The sequence below is a fragment of the Mastigoproctus giganteus genome, chromosome 10 (assembly GCF_048544385.1).
Source record: "Mastigoproctus giganteus isolate SK-2022 chromosome 10, ASM4854438v1, whole genome shotgun sequence".
Lineage (NCBI taxonomy): Eukaryota > Metazoa > Arthropoda > Arachnida > Uropygi > Thelyphonidae > Mastigoproctus > Mastigoproctus giganteus.
In genome coordinates this window covers 62,687,521-62,713,090 of record NC_143584.1, presented here as the reverse complement: position 1 = coordinate 62,713,090, position 25,570 = coordinate 62,687,521, and the positions used below count along the sequence as shown (strand labels likewise).

Sequence of the window (25,570 nt, the reverse complement as noted above, 5' to 3'; positions counted from 1 at the left end):
TTCATATATATGCCGTAATAGTGTCACACATATGTGGCCGACACGGCTTCTCAAGAAATAAAGTAACCTACTGGGCCACGTTGGCCACATATATGCAACATAAAAAAAGTCTTTTTTTTTTATATATTTTAAGCGAAAAAATTACAGCACTGACATTACAATATTTATTTTAGAATTACTAATCAAATTATTTGCTAAATATTTTTTGGCCCCTGGGGAATTTTTTTCTTAAACTGGCTTGGCAGTCAAAGTGTTAAAGGTAGGAGGAGATGGTTAGCTGTTGGGTAAACTATGTGCTAAAATAACCACTGATGATCCAGCAAATTCACTAATCCGGCACCCCACCGGTCCCAATGCTGCTGGATTAGTGATGGTCGACCTGTATTCCAAACATAGTCTTACAACTGCCTTATACAGTGGGTTGACTTCGCTATTTCTACAGGATAATGTTCAATAACTCATCACCATGGGTTTTCCCAGCACCCTATTTACACTGCTCAGAAAACTTCATATCTGCCCATATCATAACTCCCAGATCACTTTCTTCCTCTTTTGTTTTTAATTCAACCACGCCAAGTGTATAATTTATTCTGAGGTTGCTATTCCCCAAGACTTTGCATTTTGCTGTATGAAATCATAACTGTCACTTTACCATTCTTGAAAGAGTGCTGTTTGGCTTTAACAATTCTCCCAATCTTTGGCTGGTCTGTAAATTTTGACATCACATCTTTTATCCTTTTGAAAAAGGAGTGCTGCTTGGAAATGATCATTAATCACTCTCCCAATCTTTAAGTCTGCAAATTTTGACATCACAGACTTCATCCCTTCATCGATGTCATTTCTGAAAATCAGAAATGCCAGTGGTTCAAGAACTAATCCTTGGAGAACTCCACTGATCACAAGTCTCTGCTTTCAACCCCTGCAGTCCATCTTAATCCCAATATGTACCAGCTTATACCGTAACCTCTCATCAGGGACTGAGACAAGGTGCTTTGCTAAAATCCAAATAAACTATGTCGAAATTGTTCCCTACATCCAGCTTATGAGTAACTGTCAAAACAGCTTAGCTTGTGAAGGGAAAACATGATTTTCCCTTCACAAAATCATGTTGTACATCCTTCAGAATGCCAATTCTTTCTAAATGACCATGGATTGCACTCTTAATCATTGTCTCTAAGATTTTCCCTACCACTCAAATCAGACTAATCAGCTTGTAGTTACCAACTTCACTCTTAGAACCACCTTTATGTATTGGTTGGCACTCTCCCAAGTCCAATGATGTGCTCATAATTAACTTCACTGGTTCAATACACTCTCTGGCCATCTTCCTCAAAATTACTGGATATATGCCATCAACTCTGAGAGCCTTACTTTCCTTTATGTTCAAAAGTTTTTTTAATAAAAAGTCACCTGTAATCTCAAAATCATTAATTTCATATGACTTGACTGCATAGTGGCATGGTATTTGGGTTCAGGTGCCACTGGTGGTTTCCCACATCTGATCCATTGCTTTGTATGTACTTTGTGATGAAATGCAGAACTACTGCAAAAGCCAGGAAAAGTGTAGTGTCTGGTTATGTAGTATCATGTTCTGTTCTGTTGTTTTGCCTGACTGCTTCACGCAGGGTCCCTAGTGGGACCCTACGTTGCCAACCACCACTGCGAGGTGAGCCAGGCTGCCCACCATACTCTGGCTGGTCTCCGCCAGGGTTGCCTGGGCTTTCTAGATGGAGAATAAATAAAAAAAATTAAAAAAAAGATGATGAGTGGGGGTTGACAGCATGAGAGTGGAATTCATAGTCGGGAGGATGATAGAAGGACAAGGAAGTAAGGTGTCCTTCAGTTGAGGTAGATGAGGGATGAAGAGTGAGTTACCTGCTGTTCTGGAATGTTCCTCTCCCAGTAGGCAGAGGAAAAGTTGATAGAATTGCAAGGCTAGAGTGCCTGCATAGAGAGAGTCACCATTTTGTAGCTGTTTTCAATAATTCTCCAAGTGAGCTCCTTTAATTGTTAGTTTACTGGTCTTACTTCCGATCGAGCTGTGATGGAACTGTCCTTCCGATCTCAAAAGCAGCTTGTGCAAAGGCTGAGAGCTGTTTGTAGGTATCTTCATTAGCAAGGATGGTACTCCTCACCATGAGGAAGAGACAGTAGAGAGGTGAGCATGCAGCTCCTAGGGGCATGGTAAAGGTGGCGGTTGTATAGCATATTGCTCCCAATTTTTGTCTTCTCTGAAAACACAGAGATTGTTATCATCAATTCCTAGTTCAGTCAACTTTACTTTGAAGGAACCATGGCCAGTTAATATACAGGCCAGGAGCGTACCATGGTGATAGGTTCGGATAGGTCATCGAGACATTGGGTACAAATCTGAGGGTGATTTGTTCTTTAGTAGAAGAAGTCCAGTCCGACTGCCATATGGAGGAGGTAGGATATAATGTTTTTTCCCTTTCCTGTTTCTGGTTGTTGGTGAAGTTGAGAACATAGTCCATGATTATCATTTGCAGAGTTTTCCTATGGTGGTATAAAAGACCTCTCACAATCACTTCCATATGCAAGGAGAGTGCACCCAACAGGACCTGAAGTGCAGGGGAGTACACCCATCAGGACCTGAAGTGCAGTATGCCCTGGTGATGATGAGTAAGATATGCCTTTGAAATGTATCCAATTTTCATCTATTTCTTTCGAGGATTACTCTATGGCACCGGGCACCTGCAACATAGCAGACAGGAGGGAGCAGAACAGCCTTGTAGATATGCCTTTGAAATGTATTCTAGATATGCCTTTGATTGTTAATGTTCTTTTTAGACCCTAGTCACATCTTGTAATTCTGGAAATCATGGATTTTGAGATGATGAGAGCTTTACTTCCTCAAGAAGCAGAACTCCTGAGAACTTTATTATGACAAATAGTGGTAGATGTGTTTATCTTGGAGGAGGAGAGAGTTCTGTGTGGCATTCCTACTTCAGTTAAGAGCAAATATCCTGTTTTGAAAAGGAGCAATAAACGTAAGAAAAAAAGTTAACTAATGTATTAAATGAAGTAAAGGTATTTAAGGATAATGCCGAAGAAATGAGACGAGTCAACAGGAATATCGAAATGGACTTGCATATTGTGAGTAAATATGAATCCAGTTAAGGACACTGACAATTTTAATAATTTTATCAAGAAGCACTGACAAACATCAGTATGCCTCACATGCTACTGAAAATCAATTGCAAACGAACTGGATTATCAAACAGATTTAATAGATTGACAGTTATTTGATAGGGGACTGAATAACCAAAATGTTTCTGCTTATTTCTCAAAAAAAATTTCTTCAGAATCCTTTGAGTGCCTAAAAGACCTCTCACTTCGACCGTGTACTTAGAAGGGTTGTTTGCGAGAAAAAGATCAAGCATGTATGGTTAGGATTGTCTGGTATTCTTGTAAGTAAATGAACAATCTGCACAAGGTCATTAGTAATTGCAAAAGCATCAGCATCTCAACCAGCTGGATTGGTGTGACTAGAAAATGGAAGCCAGCTGAAGTTGTGAACATTAAAATCACCAAGGTAAAATTACCTCACTGTTAGGAAAGTTGGACTGGAGAAAGTCAAGTTGCAAAGAGAGGAAGTCAAAGAGATCCAAGTGATTAGTGGAGTTGGGAGAATGGTAGAGACAACAGATGAATTTGACACAATGAGGTAGAGAGATTTTAAGCCAGAGAAGATCGAAAAGAGGAGATTCCAAATTACCAAGTCTCTGACAGGGAATATCGGAACAGACATATGCACAAGTACCACCCTTGAGGCAAAAGGAATCATACAGCGAATAATTTGGGCAACTGAGATCAGCAGTAGTTGAATCAACTGATAACTGAGATTCTGTCTGAAAAAGTACATGGGATTTGGCAGACTGCAAGTGGAAATGGACGTCGTTGAGATTAGAACTGAGACCACATATGTGAAATGAATTAGGAAGTGTTTGGGAGGTTTAGATCATTTCGCAGATAAGCTTACTCTATTAGTTTGACAATTCATGGTGTATTCAATAGTAAGAAAAAGTGGGTGGGACATGCTGTATGAAGTAATGAAATTTTTGGATATGGTGTACACATGGTAAGAATATACCCAGATCCTTGACATAACGTGGCCTTGACAATGCCCCCCCCCGCATACACACTACTCGGACTCCCTCCAGTCACTATCTCCCAGAGTAGAAGTAGCAAGATTATACACTAGCTGATCCAGAAGCCTAACTAGTGGCCGTCATGCGAACACCGTTTTAGAGCTGTACCCTTGAAATATAAGGAAAATTGGATCTCGCCACAATGTTCATCATAACCTCAAAAGTCATCAATCAAACTGCATGATGGAAGAGATGGGGAAGGGTTGACCGGAACTTAGCTTTGGAGACTAAACATGGGTTCCACCACTTCAAGCCTCCAATAAGCAAAGTGGTGGTATTGCACTGGTTGATGAGAGTCATCTACCACCTAGTACTGCCTGGTAACACAGAGGGGCGGCATTCCTCCATGTGGTGTGGGCACCACACCTTGACCCCTGCTTATGTTGGTTCACACCTGGGTGATCAACCGCCATGTGCTTGTGCATGGAGGTTATACCCAGGATTACTAACAGTCCCACCACCGTGAAGGTGCAAGCAGAGGATTTGGCTGTCACAGACCATCCGGACTTTGCCAAAATTGGGTCCACTTGACTTGAGTGTCACTTCCATCAGCATTTTAGATTCCCAGGTAGCAAGTACAGCTTGTCTGGAATATCTGAGAGAATGTCTGAGACAACCTCAAGGCCCATTGCTTGAGAGTTAGAGATACCCATGTTTGTAATAAACAAATGATTGGAAATGTGATTGCTGTTCGGAGGATCATTTATCATTGTCTATGTTATACTTGTAAAAATTGATGGTGAGCAGAATGACAAGTCCATTGCAAAGGTAGATTCTGTAGGTAGGTGAATATAGGTGGGAGATCCAGAGTTTATACTAAACTCTGGATCTCCCACCTATATTCAATCAACTGCCTGTTTCAATCGACTGCCTCTTGTGTCCATTGTAGGCAACCCCCATAATGGATGGGGATTGCCCACAATGAAGTCATTGCCATTGAAGTTACCAAAAAGACAGATTGGAAATGGGAGTTGCATAATAAGATTATCAAGTTCTGCACTGGGAAATGGTTAGAAGGAGAAATACATATGGAAACCAGATTCATTGATATACCAATTGAAATACAAGCTGCCACAGCTTCTAGAGCAGTTTGTAACTGAATATGCCTGGAAGGTATATTTGATTTCAAAAGCATAGCTACTCCTTTAGGGGCAGGAGACTCTGAGCTCCTGTCTTTTCTATACGTGGTGTAATATGTAAATTTTGCAAAGTCTGTGAGGATAAGAAAGTTTCCTGAAGATATACTCCTATTAGATTGAACCGAACTAGTAAATAACTTAAGTAGTTGGAATTTCTTTTTAGTTCTCTGAACTTCCAGTGTACGATATTGGCCATTATTTAGGCTTAATTATGGCAGATTGGTCTGACTGTTCTTTGTAAGTGGAGCATTTCTGTCTACCTTGTTTTATTTTGTCTTTTATTGGGAAAAAAGGGCATTCAGAATCCAGAGTATCATTAGCATTGAGTTCTAAAATTATGTTCATCATTATCTAATAAATCATCCACTTCCATACTGTTAGAAGCAATTAAATTTTTTGTTTTTTTTGAGCTTGAATCAGATTTTGATTGTTCTTTAACACAACACCACAAGTATCACTTGGGATGCTGATTAGGGTAATTGAAGCTTCTTTGCTAGTTTTCCTTGCAGGAATATCTTTTATTAGAGGTTCATAGCGTAGATTTTACTCAGTTAGACAGAGAGGTGTTCGGCAGAATTGATCCATCTGTTTGAGCTGCGATAGAAACAGCTTCTAGTGTGAGCAGCATAGGAACAACTACTAGGTATGCTCAACGTAACTTGCTTGCATGCCTCAGGAAATGTAACTTTATTTTCTTTTTTATATTTTTGAATTTTCTTTCTGTTTATCCCTAATTCACAAGCTTTGGAAAAGGCTGGGTGGCTTTCTTTGCAGTTTGGGCAAACTGGGGTTGTGGCTGTGCAATCTGCTTGAGTGTGCTCTTTAGAACTGCAGATGGGACAGATGGCATCACCTTAACAAGCTCAGTGAGAATGACTGTATTCTGGCATTTGAAGCAATGAATGGCATTCAGAATGTAAAGTTGAATTTTAAGTTGTATACAGCCAGTTTTAATTGTGGATGGCAAGTCTGAAGTACTGAATGTTAAAACAATAGATCTGGTTGGAATGATATTTCCATCTTTTTCAGTTATGATCCGTTTCGCATTGATTACTTTTTGATTGCTGAGTTCCTGAAGTAGTTCCTCTTCAGAGACTGTAAGTAGGTCCCATTCACTGATGACACCTTTTGATGAATTTAAGGTGCTGTGTGGAGTAATGGATACAGACAACCCACCAAATGTCTTTAACAGTCTCTTGGAATGTTTTGAGGTGGCAATTAGGAGGTCTCTGGATTGCAGTCATTTTAGACATTTTTGGTGATCTGGCAATAGACCTTTTTTTTTTTTTTTTCTCCCTTTGGTAGTTGTTGGCGCATCAGCTTCTGTGGCCATAATGCACCTCCCAAGGTTTTTTTTGCAGTACTTTGATCCAAGCCCGAGGCGGGATTCGAACCCACAACCTTTGGGTTGCCAGGCAGGCACTTTACCCACCGGCTAGCCCGGTCGGCTGGCAATAGATGCCAAATAATTCCAAATCAAGAATGGCAATAACTTGCCCACAGGCTGGGCGGATAATGAATGTATCACCAGGAAGTTCAGTAGGTAATGGCATTCAGCTTCTCTTCAAAGCCATTTAAATTGAATAGAGTCAGTATCGTCACAAGGGTCTGGTCTCGAGTTGAAGGCTCTAAAGGTGGAAAATTATTTGAGTCAATGATGGCTCCTTTTTTGGCCCTGAGGGTTTATTTTATTACCCAAATTACCAGCCCTGCCATGAAGAGGCAGGAGCAGTGTTGCTTGGTGAACAAGCGTAGAGGTTAGTACAATTAGTAAAACTAATTAAAAATTAAAGAAAAGGGTACTTTCCTTCTTCTGGGATCTCTTCTTAGTGCTTTTAAGACAGTAGAACTACTTAAAAGAAAAATTTAATATGTAAGAGAGAAAATAAGGAAAACTCAATCATGGGAGAGTAAAATGTTCTCAATTGCACAAAGAATCACTTGGCCATAGAAATGCTTGGTATAGAGAGAGACGATGCCTTAGGATGAACTGAGTGTCTTGTGTGGTGTTACAACGATTGGTATACACCAACACAGGTGGCTCATAGAAGCTATTCTGAGTGTTTGTCAGTTTTTGTTTTGACCAGGACATTTGACAGCTTCAGGAGAGCCTGTCAACCCTTCCAAACCTTTCGGGATAAACAGTGACATTTTTCCTATAGGCTTCTTACCTGTAGAATGCATTATCAGGTATCAAGATGTTGAACCTGATATAACTCCAGTGTTCTGTCTTTTTGCTGAGGTGACACCTTAGTCAACAATAAATTTTTATGGTAGGGACCTAATTTATATTAATCAGGAATCATGGAGCTTTTATTTTGGTGCTCGAGCTCCCCATCCACCACGGAGTCCAAATGGGTCTACTTCCTAGCAAGAAATAAATGTGGTTAGGAATGGGATGTCGGAACTACCTAGCCACCTCTGCCAATCTGAATCTGTCCCTTGGACCATGAAGATAGGAACATGGCTTCAGCATGGCCGACCCTAGCAGGCAAACCCACTAGCAGACTGAACCTGGGTACACTACCCGAGATTCATCCATCTTGTCAAAGCAGGGGCCAAAATGGTGAATTTCAGCTGGGCCCCCCCTCAATCACTCCTCAACCTATGGTTGAGGTGCCTCACAAGAGTTCTATGGTGTTAGCATGGCTGTAGACGTTGGATCTCAATGATGCTAACTGAGAGGTCCAGGAGGATCAATGGGAGGTGGTCTCACCACAAGTGCACACATCGAGGGGTTACAATAGAAAAATTTAAAACAGTGATCCAACCAAAAGGAAGAGGAACAGAAATCTCACAGATCAATCCATTTTGCATTCTTGTAATGACAGGAGGCTGAGAATAGCAGAGAGGCTTGATTATAGAAAAGACTATCAACAAGTTGTGATCTAAGGTGCCTAGAGAACCACAAACAGAGTGTTGGGTGAGTGATCAGTTTGGATTGTGATTTATTATTATTATAATAATATTGATAGTGAATTATTATTATTATTATTATTAATGGCCATATGGTACAAGGAAGCCTGAGGCTTATGCTGCACCAGCCAAAAAAAAAAAAAAAAAATTCCCAAGTTACCCCCTGAGAGAGAGAGAGAGAGAGAAGTAGAAAGGAATCACCAAGAAAGAGAAGAATGATGATATCCAGCTCAGGACCCTGGAATTTGACAGAATGGAAGACACAGATTTTAAACTAGAGAATATCAAAAAAAAAAAAAAAAAAAAAAGGAGATTTCAAATTAGGAAGTCTGTAGTAGTAATGGAGGCATGTGATGCATGAAAGCAAGCATATGCTTATGTGGCATCAGCCAAAAAAAAAAAAAAAAAATTTCACACATTAATTCCCTCTAAAAGCTTATCCAGTTCCTCCTTGAATTTCTTTAAGCTATCAACTTCCACAATGACAGATGGAAGTTTGTTCCAGCAATTAACCACCTGCTGGCTAAAGGCAAATTTCTGCATATCTATTCTGCGATTATCTTTTCTCAATTTGAATTTATGCCCCCCCTCAGGTTTGTAATCTGAGCAAGTGGAAGAATTCCATCAGAATTCAGCATGCTCGATCCATTCAAGGCCTTATACACCTCAATCAGATCACCTTGCAGGTGCCTAGTCTTCAGTCGCTGCAATTTGCAGAACTTAAGCCTTTCTTGGTAAAAGGATCCCTTCGTTCCCCTCACCAATTTTGTTGCCCTTCTCTGTACATGCTCAAATAAATCTACATCCTTCCTAAAATGAGGCCTCCAGACCTGCACAGTACTCAAGACATGGCCTGACCATTGCCTTATACAAAGGGATAATCACCACCTTTTCCCTACTAGAAAAATTCCTGTATATCATTGACAAGACTCCATGGCCTGCCCTGGCAGTCTGTCTGCACTGCCCAGCGAACTTCATATTTGACTGCAATTACCCCCAGGTCTTTTTCACTTTCCACTTCCCTGAGTGTAATACCACACAGTTGGTACGTTTCTCTTCGGTTATTGCTACCCATATCCAGTACTTTGCATTTGTCAATGTTAAACTTCAGTTGCCACTTCTCAGCCCATCTGCCCAAATTTTCTAGATCCTGCTGCACTAGCACACTGTCATTAACAACTCTTTCAACAACCCTGTGACAAGAGATATCAGAGTGGCTGTCATTGACACATAATAGTAGCACAGAAATTGTCAGATTTGAAAAGGCTGATTATGAGAAATCATTGGCTAAGAGAGTAAACAACGAGTACAAAAGAATCAAGGGGTTTTTTTTTATGCAAAGGAACAAACCAGATGGATGTAGTAGAGTCTTAGATAACCCAGCTGATATTGCAGATGAATTTAAGAATACCTTACTATTTTGGAATGACTTGGATAGGTTTCAAACAATGGTTTGGAAAGTGGCAACTATGTTTTAGTATTATATTCATGTTATATTGATAACATGAATTTGCTGTCAAATTTCAAGCTAATTCTGATGAATCGAACTACTTTAACTACTCGCCGAATTTTAAAATAATTTCATCTGCTTAATCAAAACAATCCAAACAATAGTACAAACTTAAAGCAAAAAAAAGCTCTCAATAACCAAGGATATAAAAAAACATAAATGCAAAATATTCATATATGACTACAATATAATATTTTAATATTGGAGTGTGTCACATAATACACTCGCAATACGATACATCTAGTGTACATACAAGAATAAAGTTTTATGGCAATCTGAATTAATTCAAACATGAGAAAAACCTATTTCATTATCAAAACATGCCTCAGATCAATAATTTATTTTATGAGATGAAAGAAAGTTTAAAAGAAACTAACATGAGAAATCCACAAAGAACTCATCACATTCTGGTCAACACAGCATTGTAAAATCAATAAATCAGTAACTAACAGAATAACTATCAGAAAAATGTTTTCTGTAGCTAAACTTTTTATCTTGTCTAAGCTTTTCATTGTATCATGTAACATCATGATAAAAAGAAAACTGAACTGAAACAAAAGCTATTTTACATGAATCACATTACATTTGAGATCTTGATTAGAAAAACAAAGCAACTAATCTAAAGACAAATGCAACATTTCCAAAGATTAAGAAAATGCATTTGACAATATCAACAGGGAAAAAACTACCAGAAATTTTACTTCATAACCGAATGAAAAATTATCTTTATTTATTCTGATTAACTAAGGAGTACAAGGCAGCAGTTTGTCACGTAATTTTATTCAATGTATATATAAATAGCAGTTTAATAATGGAAAACATAACACCTTTAGATGATATCGAAATTACTAGACCATTATCCTATATTTTAATGTTTAAAATTAAACATCTATATATACCAATAACTAGCAAATTTATAAAATTATTTATTCAGATTCATGAAACTGTATGTAATAAAAATGTATAAATATAAATAATCTACTGAGAATATGAACTGTAACTTCAGCTTCAACAGTTAATTCTTTTCATCCTGTTTCAACTATGTTTTCCAAAAAATGATATTTTTTTGATATATCAAAAAATGATATATCTTTAAAAATGATATTTATGAAAATATTCATATTTGCTCTCTATTTAGACAGTTTATAAAATGACACAGTACTGCTTTGATTAAGATTTTTTTAAATTCAAATTAATTTAAATATAAATTTTAAAATCTTTGATCAATGGATTGTCTTGTCTGTCTATAATAATAAAAAGCAAATCCATTACCTGTAATAGCACAGGTCTACTATACAGCAATTGCCCATATTTGTGAACACGTCTACTGTAATTAACTTTCTGCAACAGAAATTTTTTTTTTATATATTTAGCAGAATAGTAAAATTAAGTCAAGTGCTTAGAAAATCTACAGAATAACTATCAGAATTAGTTTTAGAATATAATAATAATGTTCAATAAAAGTATATACTTAAAATATGTGAAATACTTTACATAATTAAAAGTATATAAAGTATTTCACAAACAGAGTAAATAAAATTCGGCTCAATGAAACTGATGAAAACCTTTTTATACAAATATAAATAAAGCAAAAATAAACAATTTTCACTTTATTTCATTTCAAATGTAGACATTGTAAGGATAATGGAGACATGGTGTCACTCACACATAAGGGATGCAGATTTTGAATATGGGTATACGATCACAAAAATGACAGTGTCAATATCGATGTGTACTTGTATGTGGTCTCCAGGATCCCCCCCCCCCCATCCACTGCTGTGTCATCTATACTTGGCAGAAGCCAATACTGACCATGTAGTGAAGTGTGGTGAAGGATTGTTTGGGAATGTTGTAGGCTGGCAATTTAACAGCTGGGGTTGGCAAACATCTGGCCAATTGCCCCCTGCCACCCATCCTTCACCATGAGCAGGCATGCCAGGTTCTTCACAAAGGGCCTCTTTCTGGGTTTTCCAGAGAATTCTGGAGGAAGCTCAGGTAAAACACTGAAATAAGCAGGAAGGAAAGCAGAGGAAATTTAGAATCAAGGGTGGGGGAAGAAAACAGAAAGAAAGGGGATGGTTGAATAAGGCATCCCCTGGGAAGTTGGAAGAATAGTAAGGACAACGTGTCCATTCATCCCCATAGGGATTTAACATATCCAAGCTATGTGCTTGGAAAAATCCCACCCTGGGAGACAAGGGTCCACTATTTCCTATCCCTACAGGGTTAGCAAAAACCTACTCCAAGAATATCTTCAGAGCCAGCAGAAACAAAGAAATCCCATGCAGCATAATAATTCTGGGTCAGCAGTCAAGATCAGGAAGTAAGCTCAAATACCGAGCAATAAGTCAACAGTGACTGACTTGTCCATATGCCAGCAAAGGTTCTGGCATATGGACAAGTCAGTCACTGAAGGGGTTGTCATAAGTAGGCAATTGGTCCTGTGTGAATAGATTCAGTGTAGTCTGAAGACAGCAACACGTTAGAGAAAGATGGACTACTCCAGCCTATGGAGTCAAGTTTTTCTCTTGAAAACTATATTGGCAAACTGAGAGAATGTCAAGAAGTTTTCTCCAGTGGCTATCAAAGAAGGAGTCAGTGTGTTGGAAAAACCAGTTTGAATGTGAAGGTTCAAACACCGGTGTAGAATGGGCAATCGTGCCGTATATGTTAGGACAGGGGTCTTAACCTTTTGTTTAAGCGAGCAAGATTTTGCAGCTTACAATACATGCAAGCACCATATATTAAAATATAAATTTTTTTGCTTAAAAATTAAAAATGCATTTTTTAAATTAATTTTTTAGTCGTATTACACAAACAAGAATTATATTTCTCAATTAAAATTTTTGGGTGCTAATATTTATTACCTTATCAGTGTGAACTTTGACTTTGGAGAGATGATGCTAAACCTTTGAAATTAATTTCTCCATTATGAAGAGAAAATTGCAAATTTTCTTCCAAATATGATGTCAACAATCTTGTCCTTTTTTTGTTTTCGATATTGTTCATTAAAGGAAATTTTTTGCAGTTGGAAGAACCCCAGAATTTTAAAATAGTTTTGTGTTGGAAAAGACATTTCAGAGCTAAAGATGACTGCATATCAACAAGTTCTAACTTGGCAGCTGCTACTTCTTTTTGATTGAAAATTTGTTTCAAGTTACTGATTTCAAAATTTTTGTAATTTATTGTTAATTCAAATTTTCGGAGGTGCTCTTTCAAGTATTCAAATCTTTCTTAGAATTGGTCACTAAGGTCTTTGATTACATTCATTACAAACGATGGGAACTCCCAAGCAGTTTCTTCCAGACATTTTTTAAGAGTAGAAAAATGAAGCAAATCTCCTTTTAAAACTTGATTCTGAAACACTTGAAGTTTTTTCTCAAATGCAATAATCTCCTCGTATAAAACTACCACAAATTTATCTTTTCCCTGTAGCTTCAAATTTAACTCATTTAAATGGCTGAAGATGTCAACCATGAATGAAAGTGTAATATTGAAATCTTTGGGAAAATTTGATTAAAAAAGGTTTTCTTCATTGCTTTCTATTAGAAAAGTTTTTACTTCTTCAAACATTTCCCAAATTCTGGAGAGCACCTTTCCAAGACTGAGCCAACGAACCTCTGTATGGGTAATAAGATCAGAATGCAGTGCTTGAAGATCTTCCAAAAATATTTTTAGAAGTTGCTTATTTAGGGATTTAGCAATAAAATGGTTGATGACTGTAACAATGACTTCAAGACATCCTATAATTTCTTTCTGATCTTTCATTCGTGAACACAAGAGGCCTTTGTTTTTACCTATCATGAAGGCACACCACCGGTAATAACTGATACAAGTTTAATCAGATCCATTTTGTGCACTGTGAGGAATTTCATGTGTGTCATATACATCTTTTCCAGTTGTATGACCAGTAAGCAGAAAAATAGCCAAAAAAACTTCTTCACAGATGCCATCATGTAGAATCAAATGAACAAAGCATATGAGTTGTGATATGCTCAAAACATCAGTAGATTCATCAAGTGCCAGTGAAAAAAAAAAAACACAACTTTCAATTCTACCTAATAATTCATTGAATATTACATTTGCCATTTTATGAACTCAATTTGAAACTGTATCATTACTCAAAGGAATATTTTTGGTGGAACTAATCAAGGTAGCTTACTGTTTTTCTGGTAAGACGCTAGCAAGTACTTCTAATGATGCACTACACAATTTTTTATTATTTCACCACTAGTGTAAGGCAATGAATTCATTGCAATTATATTTGATAAAATAAATGAAACTTCATTCACTGACACTTTACTACTATTAGCATGACCTAAATTTAAAATATTTTTCTGTCTTTCAAGTTTCTTTTTTTTTTTTTCTCTTGAATTTTACCTTTTCTATTATCACAAAATTTGAGAAAAGCTTCATGAAAATTCCTATGGCATGTTTGGTAATGTCTTTCACAATCTGACTTCCAATAGCCAAGCATGCCTGACATAATAAGCAAATTACACCAGTTCCCCTACTATTATCTATTACCAAATAATCATATTCCAAAGAGGACTGACATGCATACTTTACATTTTTTGTTTCTTTGCATTTGAAACGTGTTAATGCATCATTTTTTCCTCACCATGTTCGTTTCGGTTTCTTGTTAAAAGCTTATCCATTTTGAAATGGTTTAATAACTTTAGTTAAATCTATTAAAAGAAAATACATTTAAGCATTTGCACACAAAATCAAAAGAATTCTTACTATAACACTTTCATCATCTTTAAAGTCAGCACTATACATATACAGTACCTATTGCAGAGTTCAATTGAAAGAAACCTGTCCAAACCTGTTCTAACCTGTTAAAACCAAAAACTGAGAATCACATGAGGTAGTATCCGCGGTCTGTAGCGACACTATGACAACAATGATTGTACTTTCAACAAAGTATTTTGTAAAAATTTTTCTTACTAAATAAATATTAAATTAACAATAATTAATAAGAAAAAATTTTAAGAATACTGTCAATGTGTCAAACTTGGACTGTTTCTGAAATTAAAATGTCACGAAATATATAATTTTCCTCCAATCACTAACAAAAGAAAGGATTTTCTAGCAAAGATTGGCATGGATTTTTGTAGAATATTGCAGAAAGTTGAGAAATAGAAAGCAACTTTTTTATATATAAATTTTTTATCTTAAGTGAAGGTGCTTGTGAGCACCCATTTTAGGATCAGTCACAAGCAAATTTTATTTTTTAAAGAGCACAATGGTGCTTGCGAGCACCACGTTAAGAACCTCTGTGTTAGGAAGTTTCCAGTTAAACATATGCAATTTGCAGTTCAAGAGAAGCCAAGTTTGTGAAGTTACGGATTCATGCTGCCATGTCTAGAGATGAGGTATATAGCATGAAGTCCTAGGCTGAACTATTTGAGGTGGTGTTTACTAAACTCCTGCACTTTTAGAAGAAGCCTGAAGGTAGCCCTTCCCAGGAATATTCAGATTCCAAGCCAGCTGCCAAAAGTTCACAAGCTCCATTCTGATTCTAGTTTTTTACATTTGAATTGGGTTGTTCAGGTCCAGATGATGCCATCAAGTTCTTAATGGATGTCCTTTTTTTGTGATGGCATTATTATGAGGGGCCCATCAAGCTCTTAGCTGCCCAACTCAATGCCAGAGCTCACTACAGTGCAGCAATCTCCAAGGCAAGAATGCACTGGTCCCACAGGAAATAATTATTGTTGGTGACACTATTGTCAGGGAGACAGGGAATGTATTATGCAAAAAGGACAGGTGGAACAAGGGCGAAAGTTGATGACACTGTAGGGCAGATATCATTTTTTAAGGGCACAAAAGGTGATTTATTGTACACATTGGCACTAATGACCTTAAGATTAAGAGATCTGCAAATTTACTTAACAAGTACAGGGCAAGGCTGAAAAAAAGTTGGGAGATACGGTTAAATTTGAAAGTGTCTGCAATTCTGCCCAGATACGATAGGAGGGAGTATATGATGAGAGCCTTGTCAATCAATTCGGCCCAGGAGAGATTGTGCAAGGCTCATGGGGTAGAACTTTTTTCAATGAGGTCTGTGCTTGCTAACAGGAGAGACTGCTTCTACAGGGCCAGAATATACTTAAATAGAAAGGGTGCAAGAATATTTGCTGATGCTATCGAGGCAGTTTTAGGTGGGTCAGAAAACTGATAGCTTGGGGGGGGGGATTCACAGACTAAAAGAGTAACAGTAGTGGCAGGCAGAGGCGGTAGATGACTTTCATCAACCGGTGAAATACCACCACTTTGCTTATTGGAGGCTTGAAGTGGTGAAAGCCATGTTTAGTCTCTAGAGCAAAGTTTCCGGCATCCCCCTCTCCCCATACTTTTCCTTCAACCCATGCACGGTACTAAGTACTATAGGTTTTGATACCTTTCGTGTTTGGGGTTCTCATAAAAAAAAAAAAAAAAAAAAAAAAGGCAGAGGCGAAAGTGATTCTTGCACTGCTTCTATTGTAATGAGCAGCAGTCTGCAGAGCAGGTTGCTGGGGATTTCGAGAGCTACTGTGAGGCATCATGGAACAAGTAAATAAATGGGCTGTGTTAAGGTAACTAAGAGTAAGAACAGGTGCATGTATACTTGCATGTACACCAATGCTAGACAGTAAATAAATTTGATGAATTTGAAGTGCTGATCAAGGCATCAAAGGCAGATATTGTTGGGATATGGGAGATATGGTGTCACACAGATATAAGCAATGCATAAGTGGAATTTGGGGAGTACAATGTGTACAGAAAGGATAGACAGGACAGGAAGGTAAGAGGAGGTTATGCTATTAGTTAAGAAAAACAAAATCTAAGGAAGTGTATCCAGTTGATATGGGTGGACAGTGCAATATTGAGTCTGTTTGGTGTGACATAAACACTGGGAAAAGGAAAATGAGAATAGGAGTGTGTTATAGGCCTAATGACTCTGATGAGTAGAACAAACAGTTGTGCAGAGAAATAGAGTGGGCCAGTAAATCAGAATGTCTTGGAATAAGGGATTTTAACTTTCTCCAGATATTGACTGGAACTTGAGGATTGGTCACTCACATGCTAACAAGACTTTCTGTGGATTTATTGGAGAATTGTTTTCTACAGTAACATGTTCGAGGGCAACCAGAGGGAGTAATACTCTTGATCTGATTAGCACCAGTGATTAATCATGCATTAAGAATTTGCAGATAAAAGAACCACTAGGCGACAGTGATCACAGTGTACTGATGTGGGATTTACTTCAAGATGTATCTATCATCAAGGGTAAAGGGAAGGGTTTTCGCTTTCGTAAAGGTGACAGTTTTTAAATTCTATACAGTGGGATTAACCGATGTTACCAACAGTGAATTCTGACGTATAAGTTAGTGCTATTGCATCATTTTAATATGCAGCAACCTACTAAAGTAGTACATAATTCGCATCATTTAAGAATATCTCATATTGTGAATACCTTCGCAACAAGTTGCCGTAATATTGCACTACCTCGAATAAGTAATGCTTCGCCAATGGAACACACTATTGTTATTTATTCTCAGCGGATACCACCACCACCCAGACGGCACTATTTCCTGAAAAATTCTGTTAAAAAATATTAGGTAGAGTTTGTAAAGCTATGTCATTCAAGTGTTTCAGCATAATATAAAATATACCATCTGGGCCAGTCATGGTTTTGGGTGCTCTGTTAAGAGATTCCTTTAACTCGAATATTGTAAAAGGCTGGTGTTGAAATTTAACTTGTGCTTTTCTGCTGCCTCTTTAATTTTCTGAAATGGAAAAGCATATGAATGTGCTGCTGAAGTTTTAGCAAAAGCTTCAGCGAAAGCGTTTGCTATGTCTTTGGGGGAAAACAGTTCCTGTCCATTACAGATCAATATAGGAGAGGATGGTAATAAATATTTGCCATTCAGATGTTGGATTTTCCTCCATATTAATCTAGTATTGGTGTTTTTTGTGAAAGTGGAAGTGAACTGTATCCATGAATCTTGTTTAGCCTTTCTTCTTATTTCCTTGCTTTAGCATTGAGTTTATTATAGTTTATAAGGTTAATACTAGGGGAATACTAGTAATACTAGTAGATGCTTGCAGAAAATATTCCAAGCTTTATTCTTTTCCTTTTTTGCTCTATTACATCCTTCATTCCACCAGCAGTTTTTGCGCCTGCATGGACGAGTAGACGACTGAGGAATAGCTTTATCAGCCACTGCTAGTATTTGTTTTTGTGATATGGTCAGTGGCTTCATCTATTGATTTATTCTGTATGTAGTGTTTATCTAAAGTGGTACTTAAGGAAAATGATATCCAGTTTGCCTTTGAGAATTTCCACCTTCTGGAAATTTCTGGATAGTTGGAGATAGTTTGAAATTTGCAAGTAATTGGGAGATGATCACTATTATGTGAATTTTCCAACACTGCCCAATGTATACTTGGGTACAGAGCAGGGGAGCAGATAGACTGATTTATGGCAGAAGTATTTCCTGTGGGAAAATGCACTTGACTATGTGCACCTGTGTTCAGAAGAGTTAGATTGTGCATGTCCAATAATGTTTATATTAGCTGCCCTCTTTTATCCACATGTAGATAACTACATGCGGATAAAAGAGTGGACACCACCCTTCCCTACAAAGGGTGGTGTCCATTAAAGTCACCCATCAAACAAATAGGAGTTGGTATCTGGGCAAGGAGATCATCAAATTCTCTGAGTATAAATGTTTCATTAGGCGGAAGATAAATAGAAACAAGTGATAAAATTATTCCAAGTTCTATGCAGCAAGTACAGCAACAACTTCTAAATCAGTTTTCATGGGGATTTTGCCTAGATGGAGTATTAACAGATACTAAAACCACTACACCTCCATGTGATGCAGTTTCTGTATTCCTGTCACGTCTGTACAAAGTATATTTTTTTTATAGAGGGTGTCTCTTGTGGAGTTAAAAAAAGTTTCCTGTAAGCAGGATTAAGATCTCGTATTAGGTCATAGAGTTCATCTGTATTTGTGTGTAGTCCTCGACAATTCCACTGTAAAATGCACTGCATTATTTAGTCTTAGTGGTAGGGTGATCTGGTTGCTTTTTAGTGGCAGTAGCTTTATGACGATCTTTTTTTGGAAAGTTTAGACGTCCATATCTTCTTCAACATAAATTTCTAATATAGGTTCTTTTTGTGTTGTGTCATCTATGTCCATTTCTGCAATATTAGTTTGGTTTCTTAGCAGAGGATTCAGCTTTTTCCACACTGATCTCACTTTGGGACTTGATGCCACTAGTAGAGGGGATGGAAATGGGAGTATTACATGTTTGATCTTTATTGTTTTGCTTCACAGATGACTGAGGAACTGAAAGCATAGCTCTAGCCCATTCAGCAAGCGATTTGTTAGGTGGAATTGAGTCTTTGGTTTGAGTCGCAACCGAGTGATGACATTTCTTTTTAACATTAGCATATGTACATGCTGGATTATCTTTCCCCATTTGTTGTTTGGCTTCTTGATAAGTAACCTTATGTTTGATTTTATATTTCTGTATTGTTTTTCCAAGCTTCCATAAATCGCAGTTTTTTGAATATGAAGGATGATTCCCCCTTGCAATTTGGGCAAACTGGAGCTGCTGCAGTACAATCCGCTTGAGCGGGTTCTTGAGAACCACATTTTGGGCATACATTGTTTCCTCAACATGTTGTCTGAGAGTGTCCAAATTTTTAGCACTTACAACAACAACGTATTGGATTTGGAATATAGGGATGGATATGTGTTTATCCTACAATTTAGATAACCAGCTTTAACAGTAACAGTATTTGGCAAGTTTGGAGTATTAAAAGTGAGTATTATGCTGCGTGTTGGAATGAGATTGCCATCCCTACGAGTCAGAATTCTTTTAGCTTGAATGACCTTTTGATTTTGCAGTTCTTTCACAAGCTCCTCTTCCATTACATTTAACAGATCCCACTCAGAGATAACACCTTTAGAACTATTTAGGATTGTGTGGGGAGAGATTTTAATGGAAATTCCCCCAAAAGTTGTAACCTTTAACAACAATTCCGAGTGTTTGGACTGTGTCATTTTCCCCTGTATCTTCCCTGATTGTAATCTCTTCACTGTTTTAGGAGATCCAGCAGCATTTTCTAGAAATCTCTAGAGAGTTTGCTCACTGGTTGACTATTTAAAGAATGAATGATAAGGAAAGTTGGATACTCCGGTTGGTGATTGTCTTTTTTTTAGGCATTTATGATGCACATTACATTCATCAGAGTTATATCAATCTGTGGTATTTAAGCTTGGAGGCTCTAATGCTGGATAATTTTCTGTATCCATATTGGCTCCTTTTCACCCTGGGGGATTTGCTTTTCTACCCAGGGTACCAGCCCCACCACGGAGAGGCAGGAGCAGTGCAGCTTGTGGCCAAGCGTAGAAGTTAGTACGATTAGTAAAGAGTAAAGAAAAAGGTACTTTCCTTTTCCTGGCTCTCTTTTTATACTTTTAAAAAGTAGAAATAATCAACAGAAAGACTTATGAAATGAAAGAAAACAAGGAAAAACTCAGTCGCTTTAGAAAATTACTCTAGGAATCACAGTACAAATATCACAGAAGATTGCTTGGCACCCGGAGCCATAAATTAAGTTGGCCACCCCTGCTTTGGAGTATGCTGGATGGTTGCCCCTGCAATTAGGGCACTGTGGAGTTTGTGGCTTGCATTCTGATTGGGTATGAACTGTACAGCCACAGTTTGGATATGTTGAAACTCCACGGCTTGCTGCTGTCTGGGAGTGACCAAATTTCTGGCATTTGTAGCATCTTGAAGGATTTGGGATAAAGGGTCAAACACGGAAATTTAAGTAACCTGCTTTGACTGAAGCTGGTAGATTCAGTGTATTGAAGGTTAGAATTACGTCATGTGTTGGGACTAAGGTGCCATCTTTTCGTATCATCATTCTTTTTGCTTGAGATACATTTTGTTCCTTTAGTTCTTCGACTATTTCTTCTTCAGAAACATTTAATAGATCCGACTCAGTGATCACTCCGTTGGACGAATTCTGGATGTTATGAGGAGTGACTTGAATTGGAATTCTGCTTAAAGAAATGAGTCTTAATAGTAGTTCAGAGTGTCTTGGGTGAGAAGTCTCTATTAGAAAGTCCCTGGATTGGAGACGTTTCGCCATTTTTGGTGATGCTGCTTTATTTTCCAGGCATTGTTGTATGATAAAAGGGAAGAGCTTGCTAACAGGCTGTGCCAACAGAGAATGAATAATCAGGAAGGCTGGTGATTCCTGTCTGCCAGTGTCTTTTTTCATTCTCTTTGAGATAGAGAAGTCATGGTCCATTTCATGGTTTTCACATTGAGTGCTCTTGGGCTCTAGATGTGGAAATTCATTGGTTTCCATTTCTGCTTCTTAGGCCTGAGGGTTGGTTTATCCCCCAAGTTACCAGCCCTGCTACGTGGAGGCAGGAGCAGTGCCACCAGTGACCAAGTAATAAGAAGTTAGTAGTTAGCGTGTTAGAGAAGTTAGTTATATATACAAAAAAAAGGTGTCTTTCCTTTCTTGTAGGAGGCTTTCTTCTTTATTTAAAAAGAGACAGAAAATAAATAACTTTGAAAGTCTATAGAAATCTTTAAAAACTTCTATATAGAAAAGATGCTCTGAAATTGGCTTTGGAAATCACTAGATTACTCACTTGGCACTTGGGGCCATCAATGGAAGGACATCAATATACAAGAGGAAAAGAGTGGGAGAAAGAACTGAAACTTATCGAACACTAGCATTACTGGAGAAGTTGGAAGACAGCCATTTACCATCACTCACAGTGAGCGGTCATAAAGAAAACTGGATACTCAATTACAAAAAAACAGATGGTAAACCATAAGATAGAAGCTTATTTAGAAGACCTTTATGCTAAACACAAACAAAAGCCTTTGAAATGTCAAGAGCAACTGCTTGAGTTTTACCAAACTTTTCCATTGAATTTGTCCATAGATGAGTAATATAAGCCAGAATATCACCAGTGGACAGAGCCAGCCGCAAACTTTGCAGGGGCCCTGTACAAGGTGCTTGTAGATCCCAATGAGATGTCAATGATGAAAATAAAGTATATATTTGTTGTATTGTCTTGAAAAATTTTACTCCAATTTTGGAAGATTTGGCAATATCACCCAAAACAAGGTTTATATTGTAACGTGCACAGGGAGTATATATTGCTTTAGGGTTTTCCTTCAAAAATCATGCCTGATCTCCTTTATTGATGCCTTTCGTGATTGACCCATTATCGTATCCTTGTCCTCGACAATTTTCAATTGGTATACATAATTCTTTTAATAATGCCTTCAATCTGTCAAATAAACCCTTTCCAGTTGTATCATTAACAGTTAAAAATGTGAAAAATTTTCACGAATCTCAACTTTAGCATCTTTGATATACACAAACCTGAAGACAACCAATAACTGTTCTTATCTTACCTCTGGAGTACAATCAAGTAAAACAGAATAGTTTTTTTTTTTTTTTTTTTTTTTTATGAAAACCCCAAACACGAAAGGTATCAAAACCTATAGTACTTAGTACCGTGCATGGGTTGAAGGAGAAGTATGGGGGGGGATGCCGGAAACTTTGCTCTAGAGACTAAACATGGGTTTCACCACTTCAAGCCTCCAATAAGCAAAGTGGTGGTATTTCACCGGTTGATGAAAGTCATCTACCACCTCCTAAGTCATCTACCACCTCCTAAAGTTTTGATGAGTTTATCATGTTTACTCATGATTGAGTTTATCATGATGAGTTTATTTTTGATGAGTTTAGATGAGTTTATCATGTCTACAATAGTTTGCTTTATTTTTGAACCAATTAGCTCAATTAATTCATCTTGCATTCTATGGGAAAAATATGTAATATTTTTTTTTTTTTTTTGCAACCAGTGATTTGTATTTCTAAGTAATTATTTGTGTGGTTTTTTTAAAACTAAATTAAATTTGGAAATCAGTTCCATAAGGCCAAGGAAATGTCCATTCTGGGGTTGAAAAGTTTTTCACTTGTTCCTGCTAAATTGTGCTTTGCCAAGTAGATAATTCCTCCAGTAATCCTGGCAGATATTTGACGTAATTCTTCCATCTTTTCTTCTCGCATCTAGTGATGTTCCCTTAATTAAATTTAGTTCCCTTTTGATTAAACTATTCATACATTTGTGATGAACTGGTGACCATTCAATGTTCTGGAATTCTTAGATTTAGGTGAGACCAATCATTAAATCCTTTGCTACAAAATGCGATTTCTGAAAAGGAAAAGAGTTTACAGGGAAAATACCATATGCTGTCTGAACTTGATGAGTATATTAACCACCATCGTTTTGAATTTCACCATTTGGTAACTGCTTTGTATAATAGTATTTGAAAAAAAGAATCTTCCATTGCTATTTTGTGGAAAATTATCAGATTTTATCTGAACTGGTCCTTTTTATTAATTTGGTCTGATATTATATTTTGGCCAAGTTGCTGGATCTTCAATAGCAATAGCAAAATTTTCATCGACACCAACATCAGAATGGGCTTCAGAAGTTTCATTTTTGCTTTGTGCTTCACTGTGTTCTTTTATTTCTTGATCTCCTATTTCTTCTTCTCTCATGTGTTCTTTTATTTCTTGACCTCCTATTTCTTTTTCTCTCATGTGTTCTTTTATTTCTTGATCTCCTATTTCTTCTTCACTAGTAACTGCTACCATTGACATCGTTGGCATAGTCACACTGAGCTTTTCGTCATTGCTCGGTGTTTCCAAATATGATACAGTAAATTCAATATTGCATTTTGCAATTTAGATGCTGCTTCTTGTTTCTTTGCCAATTTTTTTTTCTTTTTTCAGATCCACTAGGATATTTTTGATTCTGGTCTCTATCTCGCTTGCCCATTTTACTGTAAATGCTAAAAAACATTTCTTCATATAACATATGCAATAATATTATTAAATCTCATGCAAATGCATTTTCGATCATCACACTTGTATAGTTGTTCACAGATTAAGAAATTTATTAAATATAAGCATAAAATAACACTTTAACTTACCAAATTATGACAATCTACAAATGGAATATAAGTGGAATGAGGCAATCATCATAAGAGGAGCCACACAGGTACAAGAGAAAATTTAAATAAGCACTATGAATAAATAGCAAAAGACAGGTATTTAGTAAATCAAGCACAAAAACTTAAGCCACTTTGAAGGAGTCGCTTAAGACACAAAATATTCTTCAAAAGACACCATCAGCTGAGCTGACACATGACAAGTATAGACCAATCAGAGCATTGGTGCTTACCAATCAGTAATTACCACATAGTCGACACATCGACCAATCAGAGACCACCACATCAAACAAGAACAATTCTTTCATTTCTTGTTAATTTTGTGCAAAACCATATAATTTATAATAATTACTTCATTAACTATTTTGTATTGTACATTGTGCAAGCATGGTCACCCATGCCTCAGGCTGGCTCTGCCAGTGGATCCACACTGACTGAATCCATATTGGTGATCATTAATCAGATAGGAGGTTTCTAGATAGTTTAAGAGTTGGTGGTTAATTGATTTCTACGTTGCTTTAGAAAGGGTAGGGGTAATTGCAATTAGAAAATAAATGGATGGGAGGGATTTGTCACCCTTTTTAGAAACTGCTGGATATGAGAAAATTTTCAAGCAGAAGGAAAAACACATTTGGAATAAGAAAGTGAAAAAAGGTGACACAGAACAGGAGTAAGTTCGGGAGCACGAGTTTGAGAACGAGGGGAGAAATACCATCAGGAACAGGAGCTTTCTTAGCATCAAAATCCTTCTGACATTCTTTTGGCAGAAGACCACAAAAGGCATCTGAATGGAGGTACTGAGAATAGTAGGAGGTGGTTTACCAAGATTTCAATACATGAGTTGGAAGAAAAATATGATGCTAGCAGATCAGCTTTATCTTTGGCTGTTGTTTGTTATTTGGTTTTTAGGAGCATTAGCAACTAAGGCCATATTGCTCTGGAATTATGCAGTGGTCATTCCCTGACCTTTCCACATCCTCTCTATTTGGTGGTCACAGGCTTGAACCCCGGTCTAATCAAGAAGCGTGTGCTACACACTGCTGCTGCTTCCCACCTGGCTACGGAGGCACCATCTTTGGCTGAAGTGGCAATAGAACCATTTGGTTTTGACATAAGTGGGAACAGAGATGGGCAAAAGTTGCAGCCAATAGCTTTGGCAAGAGACCGGAATGCTCGGCTACCGTTTGGACACAAAGCAGGTTTCTTCTCTTTGAAATCTAGTTTGGACTGATTAATAACTGCTTTACAATTGTTGCAAAGATTTGGTGTAGGCAAAAAATGAACGTGGAGATTTGGAAACAAGCCAATTACGATATGCAACATTCTTCTCTTGAATAGACTTAGCATATTTATTGGAAAACCAAGATTTAGTTAAAAGACTAGATTTTAGGTTGGAGTGGGGAATAAAGGATTCCATCCCTACAAGGATAATTTCACTGAGCTGATCTGAGCAAATGTTGACATCAGAAGATTTAAAACAGTAATCCGACCAAGGAAAGGAAGAAAATAAATCTCGCAGATCACCTTATTTTGCATTCTTGTAATGCTAAACAGCAGAAGGTTGAGATTACAAGGGTTGTTTATGAGAAAAAGATCAAGCATGTGGGCTGCAGAGTTAGGACTGTCTGGTATTCTGGTAGTTTAATGAACAATCTGTGCGAGGTCACTGGTAATCGCAAAAGCCTCAGCATTTCAACCAGCTGGGTCTGTGTATCTAGAAAACAGAAGCCAGGAGGAGTTGTGAACATTAAAATCACCAAGGAAAATTACCTCAA

At 37.4% G+C, this 25,570-nt stretch overlaps 1 protein-coding gene across 1 annotated transcript in view; it reads right to left on the bottom strand.

Annotated features, from left to right (window-relative positions):
- PGAP5 (Per1-like protein PGAP5) overlaps positions 1-25,570 on the bottom strand; it is a 291,616-nt gene that overhangs the window by 63,243 nt on the left and 202,803 nt on the right. Inside the window, exon 6 of the mRNA XM_090382931.1 lies at positions 11,007-11,075. Coding sequence (XP_090239057.1) covers positions 11,007-11,075 — 69 coding nt within the window. The remainder of the gene's footprint in view (positions 1-11,006; positions 11,076-25,570) is intronic.